This window comes from Mytilinidion resinicola (assembly GCF_010093595.1).
Source record: "Mytilinidion resinicola strain CBS 304.34 unplaced genomic scaffold BDZ99scaffold_14, whole genome shotgun sequence".
Taxonomy (NCBI): domain Eukaryota; kingdom Fungi; phylum Ascomycota; class Dothideomycetes; order Mytilinidiales; family Mytilinidiaceae; genus Mytilinidion; species Mytilinidion resinicola.
Window position 1 is genome coordinate 1,172,717 of NW_022985450.1, and position 21,224 is coordinate 1,193,940.

General features: G+C 45.8%; 6 protein-coding genes across 6 annotated transcripts; 3 read left to right on the top strand and 3 right to left on the bottom strand.

Moving 5' to 3' along the window:
- Window positions 1-8,863: 8,863 nt before the first annotated feature.
- BDZ99DRAFT_80887 (uncharacterized protein) lies at window positions 8,864-9,668 on the bottom strand. Its single transcript, XM_033728919.1, has one exon. The coding sequence runs from the start codon at window positions 9,441-9,443 to the stop codon at window positions 9,027-9,029; it is 417 nt and encodes a 138-aa protein (XP_033574473.1). The 5' UTR covers window positions 9,444-9,668; the 3' UTR covers window positions 8,864-9,026.
- Window positions 9,669-9,893: 225 nt separating this feature from the next.
- Window positions 9,894-10,718, bottom strand: BDZ99DRAFT_392496 (uncharacterized protein; the record flags this gene model as incomplete). The annotated part of the gene is made up of 2 exons (XM_033715789.1): window positions 9,894-10,490; window positions 10,536-10,718. The coding sequence occupies 2 exons, from the start codon at window positions 10,716-10,718 to the stop codon at window positions 9,894-9,896; spliced, it is 780 nt and encodes a 259-aa protein (XP_033574474.1).
- A 348-nt stretch (window positions 10,719-11,066) lies between these two features.
- Window positions 11,067-12,279, top strand: BDZ99DRAFT_573318 (uncharacterized protein). The gene is made up of 2 exons (XM_033728284.1): window positions 11,067-11,658; window positions 11,754-12,279. Exons 1-2 carry the CDS (start codon window positions 11,237-11,239, stop codon window positions 11,833-11,835), a joined length of 504 nt encoding a protein of 167 aa, XP_033574475.1. The 5' UTR covers window positions 11,067-11,236; the 3' UTR covers window positions 11,836-12,279.
- Window positions 12,280-13,599: 1,320 nt separating this feature from the next.
- BDZ99DRAFT_421570 (uncharacterized protein) lies at window positions 13,600-14,973 on the top strand. The gene is made up of 2 exons (XM_033716956.1): window positions 13,600-13,721; window positions 14,030-14,973. Exons 1-2 carry the CDS (start codon window positions 13,633-13,635, stop codon window positions 14,946-14,948), a joined length of 1,008 nt encoding a protein of 335 aa, XP_033574476.1. The 5' UTR covers window positions 13,600-13,632; the 3' UTR covers window positions 14,949-14,973.
- A 1,758-nt stretch (window positions 14,974-16,731) lies between these two features.
- Window positions 16,732-17,553, bottom strand: BDZ99DRAFT_523125 (uncharacterized protein; the record flags this gene model as incomplete). The annotated part of the gene is made up of 5 exons (XM_033725777.1): window positions 16,732-16,764; window positions 16,816-16,859; window positions 16,912-17,166; window positions 17,219-17,386; window positions 17,451-17,553. 5 exons carry the CDS (start codon window positions 17,551-17,553, stop codon window positions 16,732-16,734), a joined length of 603 nt encoding a protein of 200 aa, XP_033574477.1.
- A 1,914-nt stretch (window positions 17,554-19,467) lies between these two features.
- On the top strand, window positions 19,468-20,949 carry BDZ99DRAFT_500680 (ras-domain-containing protein; the record flags this gene model as incomplete). The annotated part of the gene is made up of 5 exons (XM_033723742.1): window positions 19,468-19,614; window positions 19,686-19,946; window positions 19,994-20,203; window positions 20,258-20,342; window positions 20,397-20,949. 5 exons carry the CDS (start codon window positions 19,468-19,470, stop codon window positions 20,846-20,848), a joined length of 1,155 nt encoding a protein of 384 aa, XP_033574478.1. The 3' UTR covers window positions 20,849-20,949.
- Between the last annotated feature and the right edge of the window lie 275 nt (window positions 20,950-21,224).

A 21,224-nucleotide genomic window follows, 5' to 3' on the forward strand; every position in this document is an offset into this window, starting at 1 on the left:
AATCTGCACCGGCCTACTACCGTTGGCCGGCCTCCTGCCCTGCCTGCCCTGCTCCGCTCCCGTCTCGCTTCCGCTTCCTATCCTATCCCGCTCCAGCCACCTACCGGCTGCCCCCTTTTCCTATCACCTGATCTGGTAAGAACCTCGCGTACACGCGTGCCACGCGCCGAAACGGCATAGAGGCCGTACGCCACGCGCTCGGCCACGCCCTTATATCCGGTGGCCCGTTTCCCGTTTTCCTATTCCTTACACAACGTCTTAATTCTCTATATAGTATTATATATAGCACCTAATTAACGCTCCTCTTTAAGCCCTTAACCTCTTGCGTGTAGCGCTATTATAATACTTGCTAAGCTTAAGCTATACCTTATTACCAACCTGTAGTTATAGAGCAGGTATATAAGTTTTATTAGCTTACTTTTCTTATTCTTGCTAGGCTGCGGCTATTACTGCTTAGGTAAGCTTAATTCCTTCTTTTAGCGTATAAGCTAGGTTTTATCCTAATTACGCTGGTAGTAAAAGGACCCTAGGTAGTTCTAGATTAAGTTCTAGAACTTTAAGGTTATATTTATAGCTTAGAAAAAAGGGGCTTATTCCAGTTAATAATGCGTCGCGCCTGTTAATAGCTAGTTCAGCAATAGGGCAAATATTAGCCCAGTTATCTTAGTTCTAATTGCAGAATATTTAGATAACTTATTTAATAGTGCTATTTATCCTTTCTATTACTTTATCTATTTAAGGATAGTAGCTAGTTAAAAGTTTTTTTATTATATTTAGGGTTTTATAAAAGGCTTTCTAAAAGGCAACTAATAAATTAAGGTTTTTAGTTAGAAGTAATAAATCTGGTAAACCTGTATTAAAAGAAGAAAAAGCAAATAAAGGCCTATACTATAGTTTCTATTTCTGTATTAGAAAGAAGAACTAGGATAACTTCTTTTATTAGTTAATAAGTAATAACTATAAGAAATATACAACTAAGGCTTTTAGGTAATCCTATAATAAAATTAACTAAAATTTCTTTCTAGGGGCAGTCTAGTATAGATAGGGGCTTTAGGAGTTCTTATTTCCTATCTCTCTATAGTTTAGTACGTCCGCAGGGGTTGTAATTCCTTCTATAAGTTTAAATTAATACTAATATTCCTAGCTAGAAGAAGTCTCTACTAAGTATTCTGTAGAGAAAGTTATTGCTTAAATAGGCTATAAGTATAGAAGTGTATACTTCTGCTATTAGTCCTGTCTAAAGAGGTTTATAGTTTAGTGCCTATTTCCTTTCTCTAAAGGTAATAATATCGTTCTTATAGTCCTTTTATTTACCGGGTAATAAGCTATATTTAGATATAAACACTTTCCACTTACTTATAAAAGGGAACTTCCTTTCTCCTAGGTATATAGCTATTGCATTCCGATAATATTTTTTGTTATTAAGTAAAGCTTCCTTTTATAGGGCTGTAAGATTAGATATATATTATTTTTAGTTTATATAGCTATTATATAATTCCGAAGTAGAATCTATAGTAGGATTAATTTCTAGGATAGGCTGCTTTATAGATTTACTAGTAAGTATATTAAGCTTACCCCCCTTTTCTATTATTATCTCTTTTTAGGTTTATTTATAATATAAAAACCGAGTTATAGCAGCAACGTGTATAGGTAGAGGTGTTATAGGAAGTAATTAGAACATTTTTAATCTTAGCCGGTCGTCCGTATTATCTACAGGTATATCTTATTTTTATTAAGAGAGTGCGTCAGTGCGTAGGTTATCCTTACTAGCCCTAAATTAGAATATAAAGTTATACTGGCTAAGGATAATAGACCACCTAATATACTATTCGGAAAGCTTCCTCTATATTATAAAGTACTTAAGGTTCTTATAGTTAGTAATAATAGTAAAGTTTTTAATAGACTAAAGCTCTGCATTCTATTATTTAAGGGCTTATATAACTGCAAGTAGTTCCTTATTATAAATATTATAATTAGACTCTACTAGAGAGTTCTTATATAAAAAGTAAGCATAAGGGCGTAGTATACTGTTATTATTAAATTAAGAAAGAACAGCACCTATACTATAACTAGATAAGTCGGCCTTAATAAGTGTCTTGTAGTCCGGGTTAAAGTTAGCTAATATAGGTTCTTATATAAATAAGTTTTTTAATATATTAAAAGCTTGCTGTTTTTTATAGCTCTAATAGAAGCTAGTATTCTTTCTTATAAGATATCTTATAAGATATATAAGGGGTGCAATAATATTAGAGTACTTGTTAATAAATTGTCGGTAGAAGTTAGAGAATTCTAAGAAGCTTTTTACACCTTTAATAGTTTTTAGAGCTTCCTATTCCTTAATAGCTTATACTTTCTCGGGGTCTATACTAATACCCTTTCCAGCCTTAATAATATAGCTAAGGTACTTTGTTTATTTAACTTTAAATTTATATTTATTAATATCTAGTTATAGGCCTCTAGCTTTTAGCTTATTAAAAACCTTCTATATATAGGCTTAATATTTAGCTTAAGAGCTATCTATATATATAAGAATGTTATTAATATATATAGATGCGAAGTTATCTAGATATTTATAAATCTATTAGTTAATATACTATTGGAATATACTTAGTGCGTTTACTAATCTAAATAGTATTACTAGCCATTTATATAACCCGTACCGTGTTTAAAATACTATTTTCTCCTTATCCTTTTCCTTTATTCGGACCTTATAAAAGGCAGCAGAAATATTAAGCTTTATAAACTATTTTGCTTTACTAATATAAGCTAACATTTCTTATATTAGGGGTAATAGATACCTGTTCTTTTTAGTAATATAGTTAAGGGCTTAGTAATTAATATAGAACTGTAGTCCTCTACCGGGCTTTTTTATAAACAGCACCGGTGCACCTGCTATAGAGTAGCTAACTTAAATAAACCCTTTATTAAAAAGTTTAGTAAGTATCTTCTAAAAGACTAAAAGTTTGCTACAGGATATACTGTAGAGCGGGCCCTATAGTAATAGTTCTTCTTTACCCTTAGCTATAAGGTTAAGGTTAATTGCATAGTTAATTCCCGGGCTATAGAGAAGAGGTAGTTATTTAGCTTTAGTGGGGCTAAATAGCTTTACTTTATAGCTTAACTATTACAGAAGAACTGTTTAGACCTTGCTGTTATCTATTTTCTTTTTAGACTGTAAGGCCTTTTCGATGTCCGCTATTATAGCAGCAAATACCTATATAGCTTTGCTTTTTTTTTAGTAATAGTATATAAATAAGGTGGCCCTAATTTATATATAATTGTATTTCTTTATATTCTTTCCTTCTATACTTTTTACTCTTGTTCCTAATAAGTATATAAATAAGGTCTTCTTCGCGGGTGCTATATATATATTGTATTAGTTTATCTATAGTTTTTTAAAGATATAATTATAGCCTAATATATCTTTAGTAAAATAGAATACGGCTTATTATTAGTATCTGTTAATATTAATATTAGTGCGTATAAACTGCGTTACTAATATTAGCCTGCCTTCTATTCCTGCGAAAAGATAGGGCTTAATTTTAATACGCGTAAGGTTAAGAAAGTTAGCTGTATTATAGCTTATTAACCTATAGGCAAGATAACTAGAATTAATTATAGATAATATAAAAGATGTTTTATTAATAAGTATATCTATAGTTATAGGTTTTATAATAGGTGCTACTTTTTTAAAGCTTAGTAATAGTTTATTTTCTTCCTTAGTATACTACTAATTACAACTTTATTTAGTAGTTACTCTTTTCCCTAGTTATCTAGGCTAATAAGGTTCTCTAGGGCTAATTAGTATAGCTGCCGTTATAGTAGGATAAATAGGATATCCCTAATTATAATTGCGTTATATATAGCCTATAGCTCCGCAATAAATATAGAGATAATTAGCATAATATTATTAGAGTTTAGCAGGTGTTACCCAACGGGCATAAAGGGTATTATTACCGGGCTTAGCTACTCTAGCTGCTGTTAGAGTCCAGTCTATAGCATCGGTGTTAGATGCTAGCTAGGGAAAAGCTATTCGCGGTGCGACGTATAAGTGGTTAGTGCAGCTCTTCTTTATCTTCTGGACCTAATAGATATTATTTTCTACTTGGATTAGTTATTGCTTATATACCTCCTACTTAGTATAGTATTTAATTCCTATAAGGCCTTCTTAGAGGTCCGGGTTAATAGCTAGGTTAAGGAAGGCTATTTTTAAACTTTATACCTATATATTTCCTTTAGCTTCTAGTAAAAGCTTTTTAAACTTGCTTAGGAAGCTTCTAAAGGGTTTTTTATACTGCTTTATTTAACTAAGAAACTATAATTCTTTTTTTTTTACTGCAGGGTTTTAGAAGGTGTTCCTTATTTTAATAAAAAATATATTCTTACTAACAGGTTAGTTCTTAGCCCTTATAGTATATTACAACCCGTAATACAAACCACCCGAGCGCAGCGGCACTCGCGGAGACAAGTAAGCAGATAAAACTGATTATGCAGAACCAGGTCACGGGACTAAGAGGGTCACGTGTAGGACGCATAGGGATCCTGGATTCCCCCACGGACTGCTGGTGGATGGGAACGATCTAAGAATAGGACATCACGAGGACAGGGTCACGTGATGGCTCGTCAGGCTCGCGGAGAGAAGTAAGCATAGAGCCGAACGAGCGCTCGTCGGGCTCGAGGCGCTCGAGGGCTGCGAGCTCTGAGAGCAGGACGAGCAAAGAGGTTTCTTAGGACGGAGCTTTCATATAAAGGGACGCTCCTTTGCATAGATAGGAACCTCGTGTTCAACTTAAGACTTCAATACTACCTATTGGAAGTAACAACCCCGTCTTAGATCTTGATTGATTATTGCCTCACCTTTTGAAGACTATTGCACCCCGACGACGACTTGCCTATACCCTGCCTTAGTGTGAGACACTTAGAAGGTATAGAAGAGACGACCCGTTATATAGTAGTTAGCTAAGGAAGTATATACTAGGCAGCCGTGCCTTCTAGTCGGCTAAATATATAGCTAATATAATTAGTATTGCTTTCTAGAGCTACTGTATTAACTTATAGCTTATTCTAGAGCTTAGTTTTAAATATATTATATTTAGTAGGTTTAGAGTAGTTATATAACTATATATTAGGTATAATACACCGTAGATAATAAACGGACGTGTTTGCGGGTTCTGCCGTAAATTGCGGGGCTTTATTTTAGACGTAGGAGCTCTAAAGCTATAGAAGATTAGGTGCTATAATTCTATAGATTATTTCCTTAAGGTGTTGCTAAGTTTACTATTACTAGTTAAGCGTTTATTAAGCAAAGCTTTTGAATTAGCTATTAAGCCAAGTTTATATTTCCAGGATTCTCTTATTATAGAGTTGTTCTACAGTTAGATTGCTATTTATTCTACTGCTACTGCTAGTAGAAGTAAATAAGGTGGCTTTTAGGGCTTAAGGAGCTTAATTAACAGGTCCCGGTATTCTAAATGCTTTATATAGCTTATTTCCAGGTGGACTCTAAACTTAAATGGGGCCCGCATATACGCATCACAAAGGAAAAGGCTATAGCACAGATGGGAGCCCTTACACGGCTAACGGCATCAACATAGAGCGCAAGCTTCCAAAAAGCACGGCATATATACTCAGCAGTTATCAGGCCGGTCCTTACGTATGGGTGCACCACCTGGTTTCCAACGCCAGGCATGAAGGAACAAATCAGCAAAGCGAAGATTAAACAACTTAAAACGGCCCAGAACTACTTCCTCCGTGCTATCGCAGGGGCGTACAAGACAACAGACATCAAGACGCTTGAACACGAGACCTCTTGCCCCCCCCTAAGGCTTAAGCTAGAGGAACTCGCGGTGGCGTACGCGGACCGCACGCGCGCGGGCCAGGCTAGAGAGCATATTGAGACCACGTGCCGCACTATCAGAGACACCATTAGGAGACACTATAAGCCTAGGAAAACGCCTAAATACGAGCCGAGCCGGCGTGACGTACTGAAGAGGCTCGCGGTTAAGGCCACAGCACTAGCCCCGAGGTACGAAGGGCAGTCAGATAACTTGTATAAGCTCTTAAGACGAGGAGCAATACAGGAAGCGTACGAGGAAAGGTGGAGGGACGAATAGGAGGCCCACAGGAAGAAACGAAGGGGCCCCCCTACGCCGGCCCTTAACACGAAATGGAACAAGAATCAGGCAACCAAACACCATAAGCTTACAAAAGCAGAAAGCTCAATTATCACGCTCTTACGAACAGAACACATAGGGCTTAACGCATACCTGCACCGCATGAGGGTGCCCAATCACCCTTCGCCCGCGTGCCCCTGCGGGCATATACCACAGTCTCCAAAGCACGTAGTAATGCACTGTGAACGACACCGCAACGGCAGAGGCGATATGTTCTTTAAGGCCAGAACAAGAACGTATATGCAGCTGTACAAAGACCACAAGGGAAATAAGGCCGTTTCGCAATGGTTCCTGCACTAGACAGACCTCCTACCCTACCTCTCTATAGCTAGAGAGATGGCAACGGAAAAGCTGGCTATACAGCCAGCCGACTCGTATAGCCACGCCCCAAGAACAGAACTACATGCACGCACGCACATTGCATAACCACAGGCACGCCCGCAACAGGGCAACCCCCCCAATTTCCTATTGTCCTTCAATTCAATACCTTGGCTTTTGAGAAAAAGGGCACGCGCGTACGGCAAGGGCACGCGCGCCCTAACGCGGACCCCGGACCTTACTAACCTTCTGGACACCGTACAACCCTGGAACCTAGGGCCTACGGACACCGGATCGATCCTGGAGAATGCATCAAGATGGCTTACTCCGTGGCGATGCTCACAGAGCTGCCACGCGTCCCCCACAGCCGCGCAGAAACAAAAGGAACGCAAGGCGTTATACACTGTAGAAAACAAGGTTTTCACCCGACCGCTATAGAGCGAACGGTTTCCCCTTGTAAATAAAACCTAGATAGCACTGCCGCATGGACCCTAACGGGAGCTAAATCGGCCTAATAGAACCTAATAATAATAATAATATAGCTTATTTAATAGATAATAATAATATAGCTTATTTAATAGATAAGATTAATTATTGCCTATATTAATATTAAAGGGAGGGTTAGTGGCTATTAAGAAAAGAGGTACTTATACCGCGTAAGCAGTTGTATAAGGGAGAAAGGGATAAACAAATAAATTCTAATATAAGGGCCGTAGGCCTGAAACAATAGATTGTATTAGGTATAAGAAGAATTTATTAAAGATCTAAACTACAAACACACGCTGCCTATATACCTTATTATTAAGAGAGTAATATAACTGTCCTATCCTCCTCCGTATAGTATCGCCGTGCTGTATTATCGTGCTTGTGCTGTAATACCGCGCTGTATTGTCGTGCCGCAATGTAAAGAAGGCTCTGTAGAAGGCTACGTTGAAACGGAACGGATGCGTAGCTAATTAAGCAGCTGTTCGAGCAGCTAGGTTGTAAGAACACGTATTAGTGTACGGTTTAATAAATTGGACAGGGCGGGGCAGCCTAGCCGATTCCTAGAAATAGAGGTTCAATCTTAGAATAGGTCCTGGTGACGGCTTGTAAAACAAAACGGGTACATGGAACGGAACGGATGGAATAAGGCGTTGCAAATTAGACAGAGTGGAACGGCCTGGCCAGTTTTAGTATAGAATTCAAGTTCCTAGAATAGAACTGATTCTATGCTAAGTTCGTGAAACCGGCAGGCTGCACGAGTTGGGTAGGCTATACGTATCGGCACTGCGTTGGTTCGAATTAACGTGAGGAACGAGCCGAGCCTTATAAGGTAGTTAATGAGAAGAGGAATATATACAGGGCGTAGCCCGTGACACAATATCCTAATACTAATACTTAGCTCTACCTTACTAACTATATATTAACAGCATAGAAGAAGTGCAAAAAATACTACCTTAAAGCTAATACTAAGTTGCCTGCCTACTATACTACTATACTTTTTAACCTATAGATTAAAGGCCTCTAGTTTAAAAAGGCCTGGCAAGATTACAACTCTAAATAAAGCTATATTTAACCTGTTCTTAATACTGTTAACAGATACTAGCAGGAGTGCTACCGCGGTTAATTCTTGCACGTTGCATTGTCCACTTCCTTAGAGCCTATTCCAGCACCTCCTTTGCAAGCAGCACTGCTGTACACGTTGGCCCGCAAGCATAAACGCCTTAAATAAATATATCCTCTAAGCGCCGCACCGGCTACTAACTTCTATAAACAGTATATTAAATTAGCTGTCCTTTTGTGTAAGGCTATGCTTAAGGGCAAGGTTAATAGCGTCCTTAGCTCTATAGGTAATCAGCTGCTTGGCGTTAAGGAGACTATTTAGTAGTGGAACAACAGATACTATACTTAGCCAGATCTCGCCCGGTTTGCCCTGGACATCCTTGCAGTTCCGCCAATATCTAACAACTGCAAAAGACTGTTTAGCGGGGCATCTATCCTGCTTAACAAGCGTCGCCGGCGCCTTAGAATAGATATAATTGAGGCTAACAAGTGTCTACGCTGTTTGTTCACGCCTACTGAGGACATCTACAACAACCCTGAGCTTGCATACGCCCACGGCGCGCCTAGCGCACCACGACGATATACAACCCTTCGCGAGCAGGCAGATGCACGGCTGGCAGCTTCACTAGCAGCAGAGGAGGCCTATCACGTTAATGACGACCTATCAGCAGAACAGCAGCGCCGTGAGGCTGCTGAGGAAGCAGTTATAGATGGCGCAATAAACCTGGATTCAGATGAGGACGAGGATAAGGAAAACGGGCAGGCTGCATGACGCGCTGCACGACGCGCTGCACGACGCGCTGCACGACGCGCTGGACGTCACGTGCGGCGATGGTAAGTTCAACCTCAACACCAAAAACTACCTCGCGCTAACTACTATAGGTAATATGGAGCTCCTGGAGCTCCTGGAGCTCCACGAGCTTTCTGCTGGACTGGAGTGGAGCGATTTCCAAATCCACTCCACTCCACTCCAACAAGATCACTGCAGAGCTACTCATCCATGTTAGTATCGTTAGTACGTCGCTTTCCAAGAGGCCGTTGGGAACTATTAGGGCGTTTGACCGGGACTCTGTATTCCGCAAGTTCCCGAGTAGAACTATCAGATTCCTCCTCTTCATCCAGCAACGCCTGGGATTCCAGATTTATGGTGTAGCCCTCTGCATCCGACACTGCAGTCACGAAACTTGAAGCTGGGCTGGCACTTGATGCATCACCTGCTGGATCACCTGCTGGATCACCTGCTGGATCACCTGCTAGATCACCTGCTGCTACTGATGCTTCAACTTCAATAGGGTTAGCTCTCTTGTTCGCTTGTTGAATCGCCTTATCCCTCTTCTCTTTTGCCCAGTCCCTTCCATTTCTGTACGCAGTGGCTCCCAGCCGGAATGTTTCTAGATCGCTGGTCATAGACTATCCCTTGAATTGATTTGTAAAATATTCTGGACAACCCTCGGGTTTACTTAGCTGCGCAGTAGGGTGGCTAGTGTATAGCTTAAGCGTACCGTCGAGATAAGTTAACAAACCGGGACCGGCAGCTAGCGCTCTAGAAGAAATGCCCTCGCTGCATACCCTTGCCACTGGATAGCTCCTCACTCAAGATTTGGAGCGATGAAGCCCCATGGCTCTAGCTTCAGACTCTGTCATTGTTTGCATGTACTCGCTCACATAGGTTACTCCACGAACACCGATCCAAGACCCAGCTCTTTCCAGCCCCAGCAACAATCCTGTTAGTCTAACGCGAGCACTACCCCTAGCGGCACCTCCTCAACTGCACGCAAGGCGGAAACCCGTCTACTACATCCCTCGCTTCAACAGATGAAAGAATAACATAAACAATGCTTCTCCGAACGCCAAAAGTTAGAAGTGGGTTATATTCCGTGGGTTATCCGAGGATTTCAGTCGAAACCGGGTTTCAAACAGTTCTTCGGGTTGTGTCCACCCTAATCGACTCTTCTTATTTCTCACTCCTGACTCCCACATCTGTTGCTTACTAACAATCGCCGTTGGAAATAAGGATACCCAAGCCATTGGCCCGTCTTTGTCCGAATAGATTTGTCCGTTCATCCGCTTGGCCCAACCTATGTCGTTGGTCCCGTCGAGTTTGAGATGTTGCCTTCCCCAGCACTCGGATACGTTCGTTCCATCGACAACGTCGCACAAGGCAACGGTGTTGTTGGTGTCCAGGAAGCTTTGAATCAAGACAGGCAGGGTGGGATACGGTAGGCCATTGCTGCGTTGAATTGTAGATTCGCTGCATCGAATATGTGCATCATGTGAAGGTACTAGAATAAAACTAAAGTCTGCATCTTTTCCGCTGAATCGGGGATACGTGTGTGAGAGGGAGGCCGGCTGCGGTAGCCTACGCTGGGCGGGGGTGTACATAGAAACAAATTCATTGGAAAGTAGGCTAACAGCATCTTTGACCCTATCCGAAGGAATGCATATCTCCCAGTCCTTTGGACGTTAGTTAAGCAATCGTGGTGGGCACGGCAGACAAACATGTTGGATGCGTTCAGCTCCATAAAACACGAGAGCCGAAACCCCGACCAAGCAGCAGATGATTCTATGCTTCTCAAAGATTTGAATAATCTGTATGACTTCGTGAGTCGCACGGCCGCCAGAAGAGGCTCGCTGGAGATTGACGATGTCAGGCCGAAGAGTTGCAGAAACGGTGTTTGACATATCGCGGTGTATCTGATTGCTGAGAGTCAGGTGGATCAATTGGAGCCTCTGTGATAGAGAAATGGAGAAGGACGTATTTGCGGTGTGGTGGGGGACGTCCAACTTTAAAGCGGACGCCATGCCTTGGCAGACCGTATGCCAACTATTGGTTTAGATTTCATTGGTGTACTCATCCATGGTAGTGGCATCGGAACTGTCGACTAGGCCCGAGCAATTCTGGGCTTCGTGGTCTTCGGGCTGGTCTGCGTTCAGCATCGTCGGAGTATCGAGCTGAGTAGGTGGGAAGCATTCTGCCATTTGTCGCCGCCTTTGTCCACCACATTGCACCGTCGTCTCCATCGCGGCCAACAAACATTCATGCGACCACCTACACTTGTACGCTTAGCACGCGTCGATTTCATGCAACGGAAACGTGCGCGCTCAGAAGGTGACGATCAAGCCGGCAGGTCGCGTCTCAAGCAACAGGCTCGCCATCCCGAAGGTCTCGGTCGCCGGAGAAGAGCACAACGGCCGATAAGATGGATTTCAAGGAAAAACTACAGTTCTTCAGCATTTTCTACGAAGAGCGGGCTCCAATTCCAAGCATACTTGAACAACACATATCAAATCTCCGAAAGCCGCGGCAAGTTTCATCGCCAAACGCGAAGCATATTCAAGAGATGGTGCCCGTGGCACGGTCCGAACAGGATGGCATCGATGTACTGGAAGAGGTGTTGCTCTTAGCGCCTGCTAGTAAAGGGGGTATGCCGTGCGTTGAACGCGCTGCGAAGCCGAATCTCAGTCCGTATTTCTCGCCGCTGGCTACGAGTTTCGTGGCTGGGAGGGTGCGCCTTGAAACGTCGCAGCCAGATCATTGTTTTGGGTATCTTCCTTCGAAAAAGGCGAGGCCGGCGAGATTGAAGGCGTCATTTACGATTGAGGAAGAGAATATAATGAATAGGTACGTGACAGCACCTCATGCACTCTGCCGCACCTGCAACTACAGCTCGGCCTCATCGACAATTACCAACATTACTAACACCTTGAATTGGGCAGATTCACATTGACCACAGAACTCTACTTTCCGTTCTTCACCGCCCGATGGAAGAGCCCCGCACAAGAACAAACGCACCACTAAGCCATTCCACACGGTGCCTGCGACGGATCTACGATAGTCAACTACCTTCATCGATTCTATGTCACTGCACGACCAACCCAAGCACCCAGCCTTGTTGAGACATGCCATTTCTCTGCCACAATAGACATGCGATCGATTATACTGTGGGTGCATTGGCGGGAACAGGATGAGAACGGAAATGTCAGCTATCGCATGGAGCAGGTTGAGTCTGGGATGCTAGATAAAGAAAGGGACAACAAGGAGATTCGGACGATACTCCGGAACCTGCAGGACCATGCGCTGGGGGACCGATTGCGGGGGATCAAGGAGCTGCTCCCAGCATTTTGGGAGCACTTGGCGAAACCGAGGCCGGTACAGACGGCCATTGTGGTGAGCTCGCCGTCAGGAATGGAGAATGTTCCTGTGTTGCAGCCGCCAACGCCATTGTCCGATACGTTGGAACCTGTGCGGAAGAGGAGGAGGGAAGAAGAATGAATAGATATCAGCAGATGCGTGCAGCTGTCACTTCCAAGGCATACAGTACACGACGTTACCAGTGCCCATTGCGTCGTTGCCAGATCCCAGCATAGGACGCAACCAGAGAAGGCAAGTATACAAGGTTCGCCCTACGCAGGCTCAGCTGCGGGAAAATACAATGAGGAGCGGTGTAGGAACGAGACGATGAATGAAAGCTGCAGACATTGAATGGAGTAGCTGTGATTGAAGGCAAGTGTGCAACCTCAGCCTCGAGCGTGACCAGCTCTCTATATCACTCTAGTCCTCTCGCACCTTCCAGGGTCCGAGCATTAATTGCATATGCCGTCTTTTAGCATTTTGGTGTCACTCCCCCTGCGCTTACGTAACCAGATAGTGCACCTGGCGTCGCCCCTTGTACATATATCAACTGCGCACTCGTAATGCATCAACACCACATCCTCTACATCACCACCCCACGTCCTCTACATCACCGCCTCACCACCATGCCCCCCCCCCCGGGGCCGCCACGCGTCCGTAGAGGAAGGTATGAAGTCTATTAATGCATGGGCCAAGCAGGAGGGCTATGCAATCATCAAATACAGGAACGAAATGGACAAGCGCACGCCCCTTAGTGTGCGCAAGGTGTTTGTTCAATGCGAGTATGGAGGAGTCAACACGCCAGCTAATAAGAAGCGCCATACCCGTTCGAAGAAGTCCAACTGCCTTATGAAAGGAGCCTTCACCAGAGACCTACAGCTAGGTGATTGATTATTTGAGGTTGAGGTTTCTGTTCACAGTCACGAGCCGTACAACGCCGACGATGGGACTCTCGCTATACACCGAGATCTTGATGAGCAGAAGAACATCGCCAGCAAGGCTATAGCTATCTGGAAGGACGATGAGCGAGCAGCAACTGATGCTATAGATCTACAGAATGTAGCACGTGCCCCTCAAGATCTAACAACAGCTGGGATTGAGGCTATGCAGAAAGATCGAAAGAAATTCCTCGACAAGCTCAACTTCTGCCTGGCAAAACCTACAGAGGATGAGTTTGTGGCCGCTTGGAACAAACTGGAATCAGATTATGCGGACAAACAACTCCTGATTGGTTACCTCACTAAAGAGTTGTGGCTATATAGAGAGGAGATTGCTACGCGCCATACTAGCCTTCTGCCGCACTTTGAAACCGATCCAGACAGCACAAAAATACTGTGGAGAAGTGTTATGGCGAAGACGAAGGGTGGTAGGATGTCGCAGATACCGGTGCCAACCGTGTCAGGCAGCCGGTCGACGTGCTTGGAACCCCTCTCGTGTGGGCCGGGCCACACTCATTTCCGATCCATGGTGCTTGCTCCCCGAGGCATCCACATCGACGAAGAGAACTTCTACGTCACCGCTTTCTACCATTTCGACACGACTCCACTCGGGCTGTAACAGCTACAACCTAGGATCAACAACTCATACGGCTCACGGTCACCTACGTACAGGCACTCCCCCCCTTCTCTCCCCTTAATTCTCGTTCTTCTTCATTGATTGGTTGCTGCTAACGCGCACTCAGCGTGGCGAGGTCCTCTGTTCAGCTACAACAGGTTTCTCTCAGCTGGGTTCGTTCCTTTCAGCTGGCCTCTATTCAGCGGAGCTGATAAGACCTAGGGGGTGGGCCATTTCCTATTAGTATATATTCGGCCCGTACGGCCACTACAATACAAGCAGAGTTCACATCAATTTTCAACCTGAGTACTCCGCCGCTCGAGGACACGCCTCGTTCGTTGCACTACAAGACTCAGGACGCTTTGAGCGAAACTAAGCTCTGGCTAGATGGGACAAATAACTTCATCAACAACTTGAAGAACGAATACACCGTCCTGACGTTTTATTGGAACTCCGAGGCAGAATTCGCCGACGTCGGCCAGCAGTTACTGCTATTGAAGGAACCGCGGCGGATGAACAGGAATACTAGGGGCAAATTTGTGCCAGAGCGGTGTTTGCAGGAGCGATTAAAGCCCACTGGTGAGCTATGGGTGGAACCTCCCATAACCCAACCCAATATGCCTACCCGGAGCTATACATTCGACATCCGACCCGATTGTTCCTATTGGGTGTCTCTTGCCGGCTTCAGCTTGAAATGGAGCTATGCCGTGGAGTCGATCGTGTCAATACACCGCGACAGGCAAGGTCTCCTGTGTCCGTACCTAACCGTTGAATTTAAAAAGGACGCTTCCACCATGACCAACACAATAGACCAAGTTGCGACAGCTGGGTCTCTAGCCCTCTACAACCGCTATTTACTCCGCAAGGAACACCTCGACAAAGTCGGCAAGGGATACACTGAGAAGAAGTGGAGAGTCGTCCGGCGCTATGGTCTTACGTTTGAGGGATCGAAATTCAAAATTTGGTGCATTGAACCGACAATCGATTACACCAATGGCACCTGGCACGGCTGCCGCATGGTAAAACTGTCCGCGGGCGAATGCACGGTTGGCGGGGGGTCAATCGAGAACTTAATTGATTGGCTTAATGAAGTTCATGCCTGGGGGCTTAAGGTGCATGGGCCGGCATGTATGTACGATGTCAAGGTTGTCTTATTGAGATCCAGGGGCGCGCCACGAACAAGTCTAACGGAGGAGGAATTAGAGAGATTAAGTAGTTTAGAATAAGGGGACTGATAATCTCACACCTCCCTAATTCCTCCACACACACCCCATTTTTGCTATTCGCACGCCCCCTTCCCCACCCCCCTATCGCTTCACCACCTTTTGATTAGCTCGGAGCAGCGCGGAGCTTCTCCGGGCATTTACATTTACGTCTCTCTGCACGTGATGCTATATGCAAGGCCGTACGTGAGCTTGTACGTGAGCTTGTACATGAGCTTGTACGCAAGCTCGTACATGAGGCTATACGTAAGGCTATACGAATCGGCATGGCTATACAGCCTCTCCGTTGTACGGCGCATCCTTTCCGATTCGTGCAGCCGTATATACAGCTGTACATGAGCTTGTACATAAGGCTACACGTGAGGCTATACAAATCGGCATAATGTGATTGCTTGCGTTGTACATGGCTGCATTTGGAGAGAGCATTCGGAATTAGTGAGCGAGTTAAGCGAGTGAATCGGAGGCTCCGGAGTAGCCTTCCAAGCCAATCAGAAGGTGGTGAAGCGACAAGGAGGCGGGAGGGGGTGTGCAGTGATCGTCGTTCAAGGAAGACATCAGCCTCATCGAGGAGGACAGCGCACGACCAGAACGATCGCTGGACCATAACGGTCGCAGGACCAGAATGATCGCAGGTCCAGAACGATCGCACGACCAATCGAGCGCCTCATGGTTTTCATCCATGACAAAATGGGTGGCGAACTCGTATACATGAAAGTCCTAGTCTAGTCATCAGGATGGGGCCATAAAACGCGGGGAGTTAGGCAAAGGCTGAGTATTCCGCCGCTGATATCTGACTGTTGTATGCGTGATATCGCTCCGGTTGTGCATTCCTCGTAATTTCGATGTACCTGCTGCCCTTTTCCCCGCAGATTGGTGGGGTCGAACCCGAAGTCTTTTTAAGCCATCCATAGATATCACAAGAGGGATACGTGGGTTCGTCCCGGGCGGAGTACTACGACGAGCCTGCGAATCAAAACGTAAGCATTTCGCTTCTTACAGATTGAGAGGATACATACATCGCGACGATCCCATAGCTCTTTGATAGATTGTGGCAGCTCAATTTCCCTTTTTTCCACCTCCATAAAAGCTCTGAACTCTATTATCGGGCTCAGAAGAGCGAGATGCTCACGCCTGGCCACTGTCCTCTTCTTCGGCGACGATGGTCTTGTAGGCGACTTTCCCTTCGAGCGTCACGGTAGGTGGGGGGAAGCTTGGCGCTTCCAAAACTGCATCACATTCCAACGCCGCGGACGTGGAGGCAGGCTCCTCAGGCGGTATATTCACATCGTCCTCTAGCACAGCGGCTACCCGCCCCCTCACTCTCTCGCTTTTGTGTGTCCTGCTCTGCGTGAATGGCTATCATCTCCAATCGCAGGCGTTCTCTGCGACTTCTGCCTTGTCGGCGACGCGCTTATTAGGCATGCATCTACGTCGTTTTCTGGATGTTGCGATTAGGAGTTGCTGTCTACTTCGCGCAGAATCGTGCTTCTACTACATTGTTGGCGTGCCGATGAACTATGTGTGTGCTGGGCCTCTAGCGCTGGGATGTCTAGAGGATTCTTGCTCGGATACTCGCTCGAGGTCAAGACGCGTGCAAACTCTTCCTATTCAGCACGGCATCCACGCCTTGCGATTGGCTTAAACTTCAGTACATCCTAGACGGAATTCCATATTCTAATTCCTCGCCAGAGAGACCTACATTACTTTATTTTCGGAGTCGGGTATTAATAGTTGCTCACTCAAGAACTGTCATGCATCCAGATGTCGCCGAGTAGACCAACGTCGTTCACCCGAGAGCTGTCATGTATCTCCTCATGCCCTATGCCAGTATTTAGCTGTCGTTTCGTTCAACCGAATAAAAAGATCTCACCTTGTGGCATGATTCAATTTGGCCCCCAGCCTGCGGGAATGCATCTTTCTCCGTGTTAGTACCGCTTTTAACAGCGTCATCATCAACAGTACTCACAAGGTAGCGTGCCTCCCTGACCACCAATATGTGCTTGGGCGTACTGTTGCATGCAGTCTGCTCCGCGTGCTGAGCTCGATTGAGAGTCAGGGACATCTGTGTTCAGCTCGCCTTGTCCTGTCATTGCGCGTCCTTGGTCGTTAAGAGACATCTGAAGTGTTTGTTGCGCTGAATCGGGACTCGCCGGCTGCTGGCTCTGATTGAGCGCGATCCGCCCCACTGGCCTCGGAACACTGAATGCATTCTCCTTGTACCCTATGCCAGTACTTAGCGGTCGTTCAGTTCAACCAAATAAAAAAGAAATCACCTCGTTGGCATGATTCGATTTGAGAATAGGGCATTGTAGTGGGGACTTGGCCCTCAGCCTGCTGGAATACATCTCCCTGGATGTTAGTATCAGTCTGTGTCGTGGAGTTGTCCGCTGAGCGTCCTCTGCTGATATCATGACTCGAGCGACTCCTCTTTGTACCTCGATCTGATTGGATTAGTTTGCTGCGGTCAGCAACTGTATATTAAAACTCCAGAGGAGGCGGAAGTACCTTCGCTTTCTACTGTTCCGCCCATCCTCCCATCTATCCCGTCCCATGACTCTCCTACCGTCTGAGAGGCACACAAACTGTGGAGTGAAGACTGCTCGTTCATGGTCTGTTTCCTCTTTTTCGAGACGACGCATGCATCTTTTATCCGAGTCGCTAGAGTGGACAGCTGCGTCCATTCGGAGTACTCCGGTAAAGTCTTAAGTATTGCTAGGAAGGAGAGGAACTTACGCATTTAAAGTATCCGCGTCTGCAAGCCCTATAAGCACCCCTAGGTTGATCCCACTCCACCATTTACCCTCGTAAACTTAATTACGGAAAACCTCCCGGTTATAGGGATCGCTATTGGAAAACCATTCGGATTCCATCTCTTGTAGAGCCGCTCTTAGATGCGTCTGACCGCGCTTCAAATTCCGTAAGTCTCGATTGTCAGCCTGCCAACATTCCACATGCTCCCAAAGTTTTACAGACAAGAATCGACCACATATTGCTGTGGTGGAACGCTTTTGGTTGATAGCGTCAAATAACTAAAGGATAATTGAGGTATTGTCGGACGATGAGATGCAAATGCCAGTCCAAAACAAGGAAGGATCCTTCTCGAAGCCAGCGACGAAGGTGGACGATTTCTTCTTCGCTTCTTCTCCGGACGGGATTTTCTTCGCTAAGGAGACGAGGGAACGAATACTTTCATCCGAGAGGGGCTTGTTGCAATACTGGAAGGTAGTAAAGAAACGACGGATTTCGTCGTTTGAGCTCTGAGGATCCACTCAGGTTGCTACTAGCGTGTCGGTGGCGTTACATCCTTCCATATCCGTAACAAGGGGGAATAGGGGAGTAACCCCCCCCACCTTTTCAGGGGCTATATATACGGGCCTTATGCCTCTTCAAATCAACACAGAACTGCTTCTTCACAACCTGACAGATCCTTTAGACTTTTCGGTATTGCTCTTCGAAGAGCCGATATTGCGCAACTCGCGTCTTTGCGCGACAGCTCGACAAGGTCGTTGAGATGCTTCACTCGTGACTGAAGCCGTGAGCGATGATTAAGAAGATACGAAGTTGGAATTACTTCGTCGGATGGACCGATGATGGCTGCTATCTCTTCAATTTTCTTGCAGATTGCCGCTTGTTGCTGTTTGGTAGTAATAAGTCAGCCCAAGGCTAACAAGGCATTGCCGGAACCGTACTTCTTTATCGAGGGAAGCCATAATGCGGAGACTGAAGGGGACGAGTAATGGTTGGAATATGCGATGCGACGCATCAGACTTTGCCAAGTTCCACGCAGGACGCCGTCAGCTCGGTTAGTCTTACTCGACTTAACCCGCCGCCCCATTCAGACTGACCCAAAATACGAACTCCAGACCTCGACGAGCTTGGAGTTCGTATATTGGGTTAGACCAGCTCAGATCCCGTGTCGGAAGTGTGCCGGCAGCTCCGTGCCGCCACGGATATCCGATGCAAGGATAGCGCCGAGGGACTAACGGGTCACGCATCTCTCTTTTCGTCATACACTAGGAGGTAGATGAGACTACACAATGCCTGCAGCTGCCTCTGAGGGTCCTTGCACTTCACCGAGGCCTGGAAGCTTCGACGGCTCAATGAATCCAGAAAAATGCTTTGGATGGGAGAGCCAGGAACGCCTCAATAAATCCCATGGATGGTCAAGGCGCCGTAGGAGAGGATTGACGTTTGATGATATATAGAGCTGGTTATGCCCGGCTAGGCTGAGGATGCACGTCTGCCTTCTGCTGGTTATTTTGAGGCTGCAGCTTTCGTTGTCTCCTTCGTCTCTACACCGTTTTTCTGCCTTGCATTGCCTGCAGCTGGTCTAATGGCTGAAATCCTCTCCTGTTTCGGTCTAGGTTCTTTAGGCTGTTGCTGGTCAGATGTTCTCACGTCAGTTCGTTTTCAGGAAAGTGAATCTCACTTATTGCTTTCTCCTGCACCATCTGGCCCCCCACCCATCACAAACCAAGATCGTCATTTTCCAAGCAATGAGGTCAGCTATGTACTTCTTTACATGGCCTGGACACAAGTGCGCCAAGGCCATTACCACTCCTTGAAGCCATCGGATTCCTATTGGACCACCTTTTGGGATGCCATTTGCGGCGACGTTATCAATCTCCCGGAAGATGTTGAGAGAGGCGCGCGTATTGAGTTAGCCGGCGTAAGTGGGAATGCCACTTTACTTTGCACAACTAATATTCTGCATCTAGATTCTTGCTAGATACCCGTTAGTTAAACGAGATCAAGCGCATGCTTGACACCTGCATCTTGAAAGCATTGGACACTACTTTCGAATGTGCCTTCGAACCGCCTCTTCCCCATCTTCGTCCGTCAATGCGGATGATGTCTGACATGGTCAATAATACATTTGCCGAGCTCGATGACTCGCAAAAAGGCACGGTTGCTTATGTATACTATGTTTCGCGATGTCGCTCTCCAGCTCTAGCACCACAACAACAGAACAGGGCGATGTATTATGCGCTGATGTCAACGGTAAATATACAGAGTTCAAGACTTAGGCAGCTGCTAAAAGATTACAGGGTTGGTTCGCCGCAGCTCTTAACAAGAAGTGTGAGAAGTATGTTCGACCCCCGATCCAGGAGCCGCCGAAAGCAAAACAAAAAGAAATTCCAATGCCTAGAGATGGGATCAGAAGACCAGCAAGGAGTGTCCCCGAATCGAAATTGACTACGTACAAGCTCGTGGTGCTCGGGGACGGTGGCGTCGGGAAGACAGCTTTGACTATCCAGGTGGGCCCTTCCACTCCTCACCTGTCAAATGTCAACCACTAACTGTATTCCTAGCTATGTCTGAATCACTTCGTCGAAACCTACGACCCGACCATCGAGGACTCATATCCCAAGCAAGTGCAGATTGATCAACAGTCATGTATGCTGGAAGTGCTTGATACCGCAGGTTAAGAAGAATACATTGCGCTGCGAGACCAGTGGATACGAGACGGCGAGGGCTTCGTGCTGGTATACAGCATCTCGTCCCGGTCGTCCTTTGCCCGCGTTCAAGATTTTCACCGGCAAATCCAACGGGTCAAGGAATCATCACTATCCGGATCTCCAACATACCCTAGCTCGCCGCTGAGTACATCATCGAATGGGTCTGGTTTTGGCCTAGCGCCCATCATGCTGGTGGGCAACAAATGCGACAGGGAGACAGAGCGCGAAGTGTCGACACAGGAAGGAAGTGCACTTGCCCGGGAGCTGGGATGCAACTTTTTGGAGACTTCTGCGAAGAATTGCGTGAATGTTGAGAAGGCCTTTTACGACGTCGTCCGGCAGCTGAGGCGGCAACGACAACAGTATCCGGCGGCAAACGAAGCGGCATCAGCAAACAATACCAACACAACGTCCAGGGACTATTTTTCTTGCGTTATTATGTAGGGTCTGCGACAGCTCGTTGTTGTACAGAGTACGTGAGACGTGTCCACTTCACCGTCTTCCTTTGCAGGTATTGGCCTCAAATATAGACTTGATCCTCATACACTCCACAAATCAAGCGTTTCTTCTCACTCGTGCATGATCATCAGTCTTACGGTTGTGAGTGCCTGGCTGCAGCAAAAATCTTACGAATAGTAATTTCTCATCGTCAACAGCATACACCATGGCTGTCCCGGAACTAATAACCCGCCCCGACATCAACTACATCACTATTAACAGCATGATAACATTGTATTGGACCTGAATTTTGCATACTCCGTACACTGCTTCCACCTAATCTACGGAGTTTGTGCAGAAGTTGTGCAAGCCTCTTATTTCC